The sequence below is a fragment of the Rhinatrema bivittatum genome, chromosome 1 (assembly GCF_901001135.1).
Source record: "Rhinatrema bivittatum chromosome 1, aRhiBiv1.1, whole genome shotgun sequence".
Taxonomy (NCBI): domain Eukaryota; kingdom Metazoa; phylum Chordata; class Amphibia; order Gymnophiona; family Rhinatrematidae; genus Rhinatrema; species Rhinatrema bivittatum.
In genome coordinates this window covers 238,746,013-238,759,717 of record NC_042615.1, presented here as the reverse complement: position 1 = coordinate 238,759,717, position 13,705 = coordinate 238,746,013, and the positions used below count along the sequence as shown (strand labels likewise).

General features: G+C 45.3%; 1 protein-coding gene across 2 annotated transcripts in view; it reads right to left on the bottom strand.

Annotated features, from left to right (window-relative positions):
• The window catches only part of PTCD3 (pentatricopeptide repeat domain 3), a 189,088-nt gene extending 175,694 nt beyond the window's left edge, over nucleotides 1–13,394 (bottom strand). Inside the window, exon 1 of one of the 2 annotated variants that reach the window (XM_029592766.1) lies at nucleotides 13,209–13,394. In XM_029592766.1, coding sequence (XP_029448626.1) covers nucleotides 13,209–13,288 — 80 coding nt within the window. In that variant the 5' untranslated portion in view covers nucleotides 13,289–13,394. The remainder of the gene's footprint in view (nucleotides 1–13,208) is intronic. The other variant, XM_029592767.1, reaches the window with a different exon arrangement.
• Nucleotides 13,395–13,705: the final 311 nt, after the last annotated feature.

Sequence of the window (13,705 nt, the reverse complement as noted above, 5' to 3'; positions counted from 1 at the left end):
GTTCCAGAAGATGCGGAAGCCTTCAATCAAGTGAGCTTATCTATCAGCTTCAGCATGCCTAAGATGGCGACTACTGTACCTAAAACAAGATGGCCACGTGCTGCAAAAGGTGGTTGGTGGCTGCATCGGCAGTCAGAAGACTTGCGTTCAGCTTTGTCCAATCAGGGCTGAGGAGTGTTGTCTTTTGATGTGGACCTTGCTGTATTACCAAGCTAGCAGTTACTCCTTACAGCTTTGTAGCTTTAGTGAGCTATTTGGAATTGCGGTTCCTTAAGCAATGTTTTTGTTTGTTTTTTTAGTTCATATGATGGAAATTTATCATTGTCAATTCTCTGTATATTGTTATGAATGGGCGTTCAGGGGGTTGACTTCTACCCTTCTTTGGTTGGTCACTTTTGTCCCTCTTGACTATGGCAGATCTGCTGTGAAGGCCAGGCAGATTGAGTATTGGGTGGGGGGTTGCACATTTTTTATACACTATTCTGCATACATTGCAGCTGGGGACTTTTTGCGAAGGTCCCTTGAGAGTCATACTAGGGATTTTGGTGTTATGGTTTATATATTCTCTCAATGTCAAATCTTTTCTATCAATGTTAAAGATATTAATAGATATCGGAAACGACAGCTTTTATTCCATGAGTTAACCATGAATAGGCCCCTCCTCTACTGCTTTTTTGCAGGAGACTCATCTAAGGAAAAGACATGAGCATCTCCTATTTCATAAGGATTACCCACATTAGTTTCTGGCTGCTAGCACTCTGGGGCTAAATATACTGGGGTGGCCAGTTTGATTTATAACTCTTTTACACTTGAGGTTCTATTCCAACTCCCTGACTCGCAAGGCAGGTTTCTATTACTAAAACTTAGAGTGGGCAGAGAGATACTTACATTAGTTAATTTATACTCACCAACCTGACTAGTGTTCCTTCCTGAAAGCGATAGATGACATTTTACTTTCCTATGTGGAAGGGATTCTTCTCCTGGGGAGGAGATTTTAACCTCACTAAAAATTCAAATTTAGACAACTCGCAGCCTTTTATCTCAACACTATCTGGAACGAGGAAGATGATTTCCTCTCTAATGTCCCAGTGGGGTTTAGTTAACATATGGAGGAAGAGGTACCCTACTCTCGTGTTTACACCTTTTTTTCATTGCTTCATGGTTCTTATTCCCGCATGGATTATTTTCTCACTAATAAGTTCTTGCAAAATTGGGTTGTGGGAGTATTACATGGTCTGACCGTGCACCATTTGAGTAGATGACTATTTTCAAGATATGGATTGTGATCAGCGCTACTGGCGCCTTAAATGAGTTTACTGAAAGATGATGAGCTTCTTAAGTCGTTAAGTGAGAGACTACAGAAGTATTTTCACCTCCAGAATTATGTATCCACTTTACAGGCTATGATTTGGGATTGCTCTAAAGTGGTAGTAAAAGACCTTTTAATATCTCAGGCTTATTATAAAAAAGAAAAGGAACTTGAGTACAATTAATAAATGAGATTACACGACTATCTCGAGCTCTTATGCAGACCCAAACAAGTCCACATTACGGAAACTGTCAGAAACTCAGTCAGAGTTACAATCACTTGATGATGCTTTAGTAGTCCATAATCTTGAACTATTTAAACAGGAACATTTTGAGGGCGGAAATACGGCGGGACGATATTTAGCAAGGTGTTTGAAAGCTCTCCACATGCAGAGTTCTATAAGTAGAGTTAAAAATGTGCAGGGGGAAATGGTTACCCAAGCTGCTGATATTAGGTACTGCTTTACGCAGTTTTACACATATCTATATAGTGTAGATAATGCCATAGCTGATGACGACATAGATATGTACTTATCTTCCATTTCACTTCCCTGTCTTTCTTCTGAGCAACAAAGCTCTTTGGACAACCCTATTAGCACTCTTGAGGTATTGCAGGTTATCAAGTCTTTGAAGGGGGTAAATCTCCAGGGTTAGATAGGCTTTCATATTTTAGTTGCCCCTTTAACTGATACATTTAATTCTCTTTGGGAGGGGGGGGGGGGGGGGTTCCTTGGCGGTTCATTCTAATGTGGCTGGAATCTCAGTTATTCCAAAATCTAGTAGGGACCCTGCTCTTTGTAGGTCCTATTGACTAATCTCACTTATCAATTTAGACCTTAAAATTTTAACAAGAATTTTGGCTGGGTGCTTAAACCTGCTAGGCTTCATCGTATATACCACTCGGTGACAGATTTGTGCTGGAGGCTCTTACATACATATTATGTCCTTCTGGCGACAAATTGCTGAATGGACATCAACTATTAGGGGGTGGTGGATGCATATGATGCTCATTTCATTTTGCTTGGGAAGCTGGTTGAAGGTTTCGTTATTCCTCAATGGTTGTGCCAACAAATTTTTATCACAGCTAGGTGAGATACCTTTATTTTGGAAACATTCTGATGCCCCTTCTTTTCAAACTGTACAACATCACCTATATAAACACTACCGTTTAGCTTACCTCACTGCTCTCAGTCATAACCGCTTGAAACTCTTCAAGAAAATTTGGGATCCTTTGGATAAATGGAGACATCTCACAGTATGAGTGCTCCATAATAAATGCATAACCAGGTGATTTTTTTTTAATGGTGTTTCTATTTGATAAGACTTATTAGTTTATATTTAGATGTATGCTCTCAAGGCGACTCCTTTGAATGTTATCCTGGGAAAAGTATACTTGTACCACTTTTTCAATATGTGCAGTGTGGTTTTTTATCATGTTGCTACATGGCGCACTTGTGGGTAGGTGGGTGAGTGGGTTTGGGATGTCTACTGATAATTATGGATATCTACTTGTACTTTGTTTTACTGTACTGTTTCTTTGCAAACATCCAATAAAAATTCCTAATTGCAGAAAAAAAAAAAGATCAGTGAAAATCAATTTTGAAAAAGATACAGTTTAGATTGTATGCAAGTTATATACCTATAATCAAACTTACCATTTTTGGTGAAGCTTATTGAGAAGGTAGTGACCCCAATTTATCAAATTTTTTGGAGCCTGGGAGAAGGTTGGCAGATAGAGTTTTGCTCAGGATAAAATATGGAATCAGTGCTCGTGGTTTTATCAGATAATTTCTTGCATATTTGGGAATCTGGTCAATCTACCTTCTTTTAGTGGTACTGGAGTTGTCTAGTGCTTTTGTCTTGGTTGACCATAAGATAATCCCTGAAAGATATCAGGAGGTTGGGTTTATAGGAGTGGTTTGTTTTTGGGTTGCCTCCTTTTTGCAAGACCGAGGACAGGTCATACAAGCGGGTGACGGCTTTTCTTCCCCAAGGGTGGGAACTCCTGCCTTTCACCACTTATTTAATATTTTTATGCAACCATTAGCTTTGTTATTGGAGGAAATGGGTTTCAGCCATGTTTATGTTGAGGATATCCAGTTCCTATTGGGGAAAATACAAATGAGGCAATTTCTTTTTTGTATTCTTGTTTTTCAAATCTGTCTTGCTGGATCCAGAAGTATCTTTTACTATATACATCAATGTCGTAACAGATGCTAGATGAAAACCATCTTCTACTCTGACTTCATACAAGGGTGATTCGGATGAAGTGAACCAAAATCACAGTAAACCTGGAAGATGTAGGCCAGATTGAGAAACTGAGTAGCAACAAATCACCTGGACCAGATGGTATACACCCCAGGGCTCTGAAAAAACTAAAAAATGAAATTTCAAACCTATTAGCAAAAATGTGTAACCTATCATTAAAATCATTCATTGTACCTGCAGACTGGAAGGTGGCCAATTTAAGCCCAATATTTAAAAAAGGCTCCACAGGTGATCCGGAAAACTATAGGTAAGTGAGCTGACTTCCGTACCAGGAATAATAGTGGAAACTATTCTAAAGAACAGAATCACAGAATATATATATATATATATATATATATATATATATATATATATATATATATATATATATATATATATATACATGGTTTAATGGGACACAGACAGCATGGATTTATCAAAGGATGTTTTACTTCACAAATCTGCTACATGTTTTTTGAAGGGGTTAAACGTGGATAAAGGTGAACCGTTAGATATAGTGTATTTGGATTTTCAGAAGGTATTTGATAAAGTCCTTTATGAGAGGCTTCTGAGAAAATGAAAAAGTCACGGGATAAGCTATGATGTCTTCTTGGATTGCAAACTGGTTAAAAAGGCAGGAAACAGTAGGACTAAATGGTCAGTTTTCTTAGTGGAAAAAGATAAACAGTGGCGTGCTTCAAGGAACTGTACTTGGACCGGTGCTTTTCAATATATTTATAAATGATCGGGAAAGGGATATAACGAGTGAAGTGATCAAATTTGCAGATGACACAAAATTCAGAGTTGTTAAATCACATGCGGATTGTAATAAATTCCAGGAGGACCTTCGAGACTGGAAATTGGGCATCCAAAAGACAGATGACATTTAATGTGGATAAGTGCAAGGTGATGCATACTGGGAAAAATAACCCATGCTGTAGTTACACTATGCTACCACCCAGGAAAAAATCTAGGCATCATAGGGAATAATATTTAATACATTGAAATTGTTGGATCAGTGTGTTGCAGCAGTCAAAAAAATAAACAATGGTAGGAATTATTTGGAAGGGAATAGTGACTACAACTGAGAATGTCATAATGTCTCTGTATCACTCGTGGTGAGACTACACCTTGAATATGGTGTGCAATTCTGGTCGCTGTTATCTCTAAAAAAAATACAGTTGCACTGGGGAGCTTACCAAGAAGGGCAACCAAAATGATAAAGAGGATGGAACAAATTCCCTATGAGGAAAGGCTAAAGAGGTCAGGGCTATTCAGCTTGGAGAAGAGACTGCAGTGGAGGGGAGGAGGATATGATAAAGGTCTATACAACCATGAGAGGACTAGAACAGATAAATGTGAATTGGTTATTTACTCTTTCAGATAATAGAAGGTCTAGGGGGCACTCCATGAAATCAGCAAGTAGCACATTTAAAACAAATCAGAGAAAATTCTTTTTCACTCAACACATAATTAAACTCTGGAATTTGTTGCTAGAGGATGTGGTTAGGGTAGTTAAGTGTAGATGGATTTAAAAAAGATTCAAAGCGATATATTTAAAGGGCCGGCGGCGGGAAAATGCTGCCAGCCCCTCCGGATGACATCATCAACCCCAGCCTATTTAAGGCTGCATCAGGTTCCCAACAAGCGGCTTAGCAACAGGTCTCCTCATTGTCTTCTTCGGCATGCTCTTGAGCATTCCTGATCCTGCCCTCTAGCTCCTGTTCCGGACTCCTCTTCCCTCGGACTGATCTTGGCTCTTGACCCAGTTTGCCTCAACCTCGTCTTCCGCTGCCTACCTCTGACCCCTGGACCAGACCACATCCTCTGCAGCCGGTCTCCGAGCTCCGGACCGGGCCTGACCACGCCTTTCACCTGCTTCGGCCCCTCAAGACCCTCTGTCTTGCCCGGCCATGCCTTCGGGATCGTCCACGCAGGGGCCCACCTAAGATCAGCCGACCCCGGTACCCAAGGGCTCAACTGCAGGGATCGTGGGCTGGTAGTGGCGAAGCTCCAGATGGCCCCTGCATCCCGTCCGGCCTCGCCTCCCAACGGTGGGGAGCTGTGGGGGTCTCCCCCACAGGTAGTGCCAATACCATCTCGGGCCTCTATGTAGGCCGCCTTTATTATTTCTTTGATCCAGCGGGCTATGGTTGCCCGCGAGGCTGCTTCCCCTTGTTTCTTCCCGCTGTGAAGGACTAATAGGTGGTCCGTCTTTCAAACGGATTCCGATCTTTCCAGGTATCGGACTAGGAGTCTGCCGACGTTAAGATGGCGAAGAAGGCAAGAAGGCGAGAGTCGTCTGAGTCCTTATGCTCGTCTGGAGATGGCAGCGAGATGGTTTGGTTTAGATGGAAATGAGAAACCACTTTTGGAAGGAAGGAGGGGACAATGCATAGCTGTATGGATCCCAGTGTGAATGAGGAAAGGTTCCCGACAGGATAGTGCTTGAAGTTCGGAGATGTGACGGGCTGAACATATTGCCACTAGGAATGCAGTCTTCAAGGTCAAAAGTTATAGGGACAGACCGTGAGTAGGTCTGAAAGAGGGTCCCACTAGGAAGTCTACTACTAGGTTGAGGTGCCATAGGGGTACCGGCCACTTTTGGTGGTGTTCGGATTTGCTTGACTCCTCTCAGGAAGTGGGAGACATCTGGATGGGAAGATAAGACTGATGCCGTCCACTTTGGCCCTGAAGCAGGCCAGTGCGGCCACCTGAACCTTGATGGAGTTGAGGGACAACCCCTTCTGTAATCTGTCCTGCAGAAATTCCAGGATCGTGAGGATCATGGGGATTTTGACTGTCCGCGGAAGGATGTCACAGTCTTCACACCAGGCGTCGAATATTCTCCATATTCGTATGTAGGTCAGAGACATGGAGAACTTGCATGCTCTGAGCCAGGTATCAATCACTGCCCCCAAGTATCCGCTCTTCCTCAGGCGAGTCCCTCTCAATGGCCAGACCATAAGAGAGAATAGAGTTGGGTCTTCGTGGAGAATCGGTCCTTGCTGAAGCAGGTCCCTGTGTGGAGGTAGACATGTCTGCGTACCATGGCCTTCTTGGCCAGTCTGGGACCACTAGAAGAGCACCACAGGGGGCTAGTACTATCTTGTGGATGATCCCGCCCAGTAGTGGCCATGGAGGAAAGGCCTACAGCAGGTCTTCCTGTGATCAGGTCTGGATGAGGGCGTCGATCCCCTGGGATTGTGGTTCTCGTCTGCAGCTGAAGAACTTGGGGACTTGGGCGTTGGACCGGGTTGCCAGAAGGACCATGGCTAGTGTTCCCCAGCAGTTTACTATCAACTGGAAGGCTGTGATCAACAGCCTCCATTCCCCTGGGTTTAGACTCCCTCTGCTGAGGTAATCCGCAGTGACGTTGTCTTTTCCCGCGATGTGGGCAGCTGTGATCCCTTGTAGGTTTGCTTCTGCCCACGCCATTATGGGGTCTATTTCCAGGGACACTTGTTGCCTTCTGGTTCCTCCTTGGTGGTTGATGTAGGCAACTGTTGTGGCATTGTCTGAAATGACTGACAGATTCGCCCCAGAGCCTTTGACTTAATCATAGGCAGGATAGTTTGACTGCCCGGGCTTCTAGTCTGTTGATGTTCCATCCTGACTCCTCCTTGTCCCATTGCCCCTGTGCTGTCAATTCCTGGCAGTGAACTCCCACCCTCGTAGGCTCGCATCCGTGGGGATAGCCTTACTCCCTTGCTCAGATGGTCTTCTTGTAGCCAGCATTGAAGCTGGGTCCGCACCTTGTCCGGTAGCTGGAGGCAAACGGAGTAGTCCTGGGACATCGGGTTCCATCATGACAGTAGGGAGCGTTGTAATGGTCGCATGTAAGCTCTTGCCCATGGGACCACTTCCAGGGTTGATGTCATGAGGCCGAGGACTTGGAGGTAATCCCATACCTTAGGGCGAGAACCTCTCAGCAGATTTCGCAACTGGTTCATCAGTTTTCTTCTCCTTGTAGGCGGAAGAATGACCTTGTCTTGACTGGTATCGAACCGGACTCCCAGGTATTCTAGAGATTGGGAGGGCTGCAGGCAACTCTTGGTTGTGTTGACAACCCATCCGAGGTTCTCCAGTAGATTCTTGACTCTGATGGTCACCTGATGACTTTCCTCTGGAGATTTTGCCCTGATCAGCCAATCGTCCAGATATGGATGTACGAGGATTCCTTCTTTCCTCAGTGTCGCCGCCACTACAACCATGATCTTGGTGAATGTCCGGGGGGCTGTGGCTAGCCCGAAAGGTAGCGCCCGGAACTGGTAGTGGTGGCCCAGGATCGTGAAGCGTAGGAAGCGCTGATGATTGTGATGGTCCGGGATGTGCAGATAGGCTTCTGACAGATCCAGGGAGGTCAGAAATTCTCCCAGCTGTACCACCCCTTATGAATGAGCATAGGGTTTCCATGCATAAGTGTGGTACCCTCAGGTAGCAGTTGACAGACTTGAGGTCCAGGATGGGCCGGTACATTCCCTCTTTCTTGGGAACAATAAAGTAGATGGAATAGTGCCCAGTATTTTGTTGGTGCATGGGCACCGGCATTATGGCCTTTAAGGCGAGCAATTTGGTCAGTGAGGTTTCCACTGCCGTCCTCTTGGAGGAGGCGTGGCAAGGGGATTTCACAAATTTGTCCGGAGGAATGCTGTGGAAGTCCAGATAATATCCCTCTCGAATAATGGTTAGGACCCACTTGTCCGACGTTATCTCGACCCATCTTTGGTAGAATAGGGCAAGTCTGCCCCCTATGGCTTTTTCCTGAGGATGGGTCAGCTGATTCTCATTGTGGGGTGCGGCTGGGGCCTGGGCCGGCTCCCCTCTTGTTTTTGTTCCGAAAAGACTGGGCCCTGCCTGTGGGGCGAGGTGCTTGATATGTATTTTTGTACGGTCTAAAATGCTGTGATCCTCTGCCCTTAGATGTTTGGGGAGAGGGGCATTGGCTTCTTTTGTTCTTGTCCTCCGGTTGCCGAGGTACTGGAGATTCGCCCCATTTGTCAGCTAACTTCTCCAGTTCGCTTCCGAACAGGAGGGCTCCTTTAAAGGGCATTCTCGTGAGTTTGGTCTTGGAAGTTGCGTCGGTTGACCAGCTTCGGAACTAGAGTTGCCTTCTGACTGCCACAATGGATGAGACGCCCCTGGCTGAGGTGCGCAGCAGGTGGGAGGTCACATCCGTGAGGAAGGATATTGCTGGTTCTAGTGTTTCGACGGGCGTGGTGGCGTTCCTGGCAAGTGACAAACAAGCGTGTGCCATCACGGCACAGCAGGCAGCAATCTGCAGTGACATAGCTGATACGTCAAATGACTGTTTAAGGATGGATTCCTGACGTCTGTCCTGGGCATCCTTGAGTGCCGCTCCTCCCTCGACTGAAATGGTAGTGCACTTTGTGACTGCACAGACCATGGCGTCCACTTTGGGAAACACCAGGAGTTCTTTGGCTGAGGGTTCCAGTGGTTATAGGGCTTCTAGGGCCCCTCCTCCTTTGAAACTGGACTCCGGAGCATCCCATTCCAGGTCGATCAGCTATTGTACGGCTTGCAGCAATGGGAAATGGCGGGAGGCCTGACGGAGGCCGACCAGAAGAGGGTTCTTCTTTGGTTCTGCTGTGGCGCTAGTGCCTGGGATGGCCAGCTCCTTCAGGCTCAGACACGAGGTCTGGTAGCTCGTCTTTGGAGAAGAAGCACATCGTGGTTCGGTAAGGTTCCGTTCCTGGAGGGATTTCCCCTTCCTCTAGGGAGTCTTGATCTTCCTCAGAGGTGTCCGTGTCCCCTATGGTGAGGCTTTTGGCCGGGGGAGGCACGTATCTGGGAGGCCGAGAGGGACCTGGGAGGTTAGGGTCCTCTGATGGAGGCTGTGGCTGTGTCACCGGTGGCATCTGGACAAAGGTTTGCAGACCTTTAAAGAATTCCACCCAGGAAAAGGTTCCTGGGTCTATATTGAACCCAGCGGCATTCCCCGAGGGCCCCGTCTGAGGAAGGGCCGAGTTGGGGATAGAGAGGTCCTGGGTACTATCGGTGGATCCAGATTCCTGACCTGGCTGGGGAGGGCCTTGACCTGGTTCTTCCAGAGCTGCCTCGCACTGTAGACACAGGGCTGTGGCCTCTTCCTCCTGTGCAGCTCTTATGTGGCAGGCTGGGCAGAAAGCTTGTGCCTTGGCTTTCTTGGCCGGTGGTGCTATGGTTTGTGCGCGCGCCAGAAGGCTTAGATATGCGCACCAAAGATGTGCATGCAGGCCAGTATGTGCGCGCTGCCATAACTTGTGCGCCTGGCACCATTGAGCAAGTAGCTATGCGCCCGGCACCCTCGTGCGCACGGCACCTACGCGCACGACGCTGTCCACGCAAGCAAAATGGTGACCACCCTGGAGGGTCTCCACGTGGGAGGACCCTCGAGCCAGATCGGGGTCTAGCCCGGACGGGGCTGATCAACTCGATGGGACAGACGCCGGATGGCGATCTGTACAGTTGTCCGAGCCTCGGAGACTGGAGACTTAAGAAAGTTTTCTACCTTACCTTGTCTCGGCATTTCCGGTCTGGTGCCGGGCGGTCTCCGGCTGCGGGGGGAGAGGGAAGATTACCTTCACCGCCACGGTCGGTATTGCACCCACTGCCTCTCAGCCACTCCCGTTTCTGGGGGCTAAGTCCACGCCGGGAACTGGCTACTGGACAGAGGCTTACCTCTGAGGGATCTCAGGAATTCTCGACTGGGGAAAGACCCTTAGGTATCACCACAGGAGAGCGGGGCTCGTTTTTAGAAGTAAGATTCTTTCTTAAATTTTCTTTGGTTTGAATTTAACACTGTGCAAGCATGTGTATAGTCCCGAACTGCTAAGGAGACAGAGAAATACTGAAGAGCAGAGCTTCCTGCACGAGTATATGTAGTGCTGACGTCAGATTGAAATCTGACTCAGTCTCCAAATGCTATCAGGAGCACATGATACCCATTGGTCCTGAGTCCATCTGCTACATGCTAGGAAATGAGCCTTTACAGAATCTCTAATCTGTAGACCAGTCAAGACATAACAGAAGGCAAGGAGATAACCTAAACAACCTGCTGGGCAGACTAGATAGACCACTTGGGTCTTTTTCTGCTATCATTTATTTAAAAAAAAGCAAAACATCAGTCAAATAGTTGAGAAAATAACCAGGCTTTGAGTGTTTGTAAAAAACAGAAGGCTCATCCAGTGATCAAAGGAAAGGGATACCATAATGGGGGCCAATATAGGAAAATGCTCTTTGTTGGTAAGAGAGCGATTTAATGTTATCTGAAATATCTAAGAGAAGTGTTTAAGAGGAACATAAAGCTATTGAGGGTTGGTAAGGATGAACACATTTAATGAAAAGCACGGACAATCAAGCATAGAACTTTAAAGTTTATACTGTAAGATACAGGAAGCCATTGAAGAGACTTTTTCATATTTTATATATATATATATGTGTGTGTGTGTGTATGTGCATGCAGCTGTGCTCTGTATAAACCTGAAGCCTATGAATCTGGGATTTAGGCAGCCCTATCAGTAAAGTTTAGTTAGTTGATTTTTGTTAATCACTAACCATAAAATCAAAGCAATGTATATCAAGAATGTTACAATGAACACAAATAAAAATTAAAAAAACCACAATAACCAACTTAAGAATAAATAAACTGCAATAGTATATACACAATAAAACTTGCCAATAAAAATAGTGACCTTCCCATGGTCAAACTAAAATAAAGGATAACTATAACTAAACTGATTTTCACCCATAAACTTCCAGATTTTTCCAAAAGTAACTATTGCTTTAAACCAATTCTCACACTAATTTCAGGGTGATTAAAGAGCAGCTCCAGAGCTGCAGATGCAGTATCTCGAGGCCTCCAAAAACTGGCAGAAGTCAGTGGAGGTCAAAGCATCTGCAGCATTTCAAGTCCCATCCCACACTAGCAAAAGTGCTTGCTCTCCAGTTCTGCTAATGTAGTGTTTCAAATCCAGCCTCCTCTCCCTCCAAAATGCCAAAGTGCCTGCAGCTTGGTGCCACTAATGCAACATGTGAAGCGGGCCATGCCCACCAGAAGCACTTCCCAGCAAATTACGGCAGCGCACACATACCGGCCTGCACACGGTGCGCATATGTAAGCCTTCTGGCGCACGCACATAAATGCACAGACCAGGTTTTCAAGCGACCCTATGCGCACAAACCATGGCACCACCGGCCAAGAAAACCATGGTATGCACAAAAGCAGAAGCACAATGTTACAGAGCACAGGAGTCTCAATAAGCATGCTGCCAAAAGAGAGAAGCCTAGAGTCACCCCCTAGTATGAATGAATGCTGTTGGAAGAGAGAGGGAAAGAGGGTGATTCTGGGGAGAGAAAAGAACATGTTAGGCACGGGATGGGGGTAGAGATAGGGATGTGGTTGAGTTGGAGAATCTGCTTAATATTGTTTTGTTGTCCTGGTTTCTGTCCACCAAAATAAACTCAGATATTTAGCCAGAAAAATGAGTCACATTTTTCCACTGATTGTCTTCTATTTTTGCTCATCATAATAAACCCTACTAAAGTGCTGGGAAAAAAATGTAAAAATAAAAACAAAAAATTAAGGTCTCTAGTTATTGTTAGATAGTTTAATATAAAAGGAATACTTCCTATAAATTACAATAGTCAGTCGCAGAGGAAAACACCACTTGCACTAAGGTATGTAAATCTTATTTTTCCAAGTATGGATACATATTATAAATATTCCAAAGATGATACAGGCAAAATTTCACAATTCTATTACTATGTTTTTACATTGTTAGAGGGTAACTAAACTCTCAGAATCTTTGTTGCAGAGAATGACATGAGACCCAAAGAAAATTTGGGGGTAGAAATATAACAGTTGAGCATCGCAACCTTATAAAGTCAGTCTTATCGCAATTTAATTTCAGCATGTGTCACAATATGGCTCTGGACATTAAACTACCCCCGGTTTCCGCCGTGCTTCCCTGGATGAGGCGACTCTTGAAATCACTCCTGCAGTGACAGTATTCCTGAGCTCTAACCACACCGACTTTTTAAACCCCTGCCATGCATTATCGTCATTTATAATCACACTTTTTCAGTAGAAAGGTTTAAAACATGTTATAGGAGTTTAAGTTATTTTAGGGCAATAGTTTTTCTCTGCAGTGGAATTTGACCTACGGTGGTTCACAGGAGTCTTCTCTTTCTCCCTTTGGCACATAATTGAAAAATAAAATGGGTCTGCACTTTTCAATGTGTGCAGATGAAATCCAAATTTATTTCTCATTAAGGGCCGACTGTGATGAGGTTTTTAACCAATCTTAACGGTCTTCGAAAAATTAGAAATTGGTTAACTGAAAGGAAACAATTATTTAAAACAAGAAAACTAAGAGGTTAAAAAAAAAAAGTTATTACCCCGTATACAAGCGGCTGAACAAACATCATGGCACCTTGGACAGGAATTCAGTCTCAAGAATACATTTTAAAAAAAAGGGAGATCTCTAAACACGTTATGTCCCCCTCCAATGTAAAGACTGTGCTCGCTATGATGCGCCCTTCACCAGCGACACCATAACAGTTTTAGAGGCATTCCCATTTTGGATAGAGAAGACCCCCCTTCCTGCTCCGCTCCACCCCACGGGGGAGCCGGTAGCGGAGATCGGCAGTACCTGAGCGCGAAACATCCGCACATCTCGCGGCCCAGCAGCAGCAGCAGCCGGCGGCAGCACGTTACCCGCACCGCCGCCATCTTGCGCAAGAAGTGCAACTTCCGCCTCCGGCGGAAGGGGTCGTCCCCAGTTTCCCCGCGCGGCGAGCGGGCGTTTGCTGCGTGAGCTGTTTTGCGTTTTTGTAGCCGTAGCAGAAAGCGCGTGCATTAGTAATGTTCCTTTTATTGTCGTAGACTCATGATTAAGAAGGATCTGAGCTGCAGCTCACTTATTCGAAGGAGATCAGGGAAAGGCGTAAAGCGACCTCTTCTCATTATGAACCCAGGGTGGCCAATTTATCATGGCGGTAACTGGACACCACCAAACTAGAGGTCTCTTGTTATATTTAACATTATATAGTAACAGTAAGTGTAGACAGAAAAAGACCCAAGTGGTGCAGGCAGTCTAGCCAGCAAACTTTTTGTTTCCCTTTTTTAGGGTTATTGTTACTCTGTGCA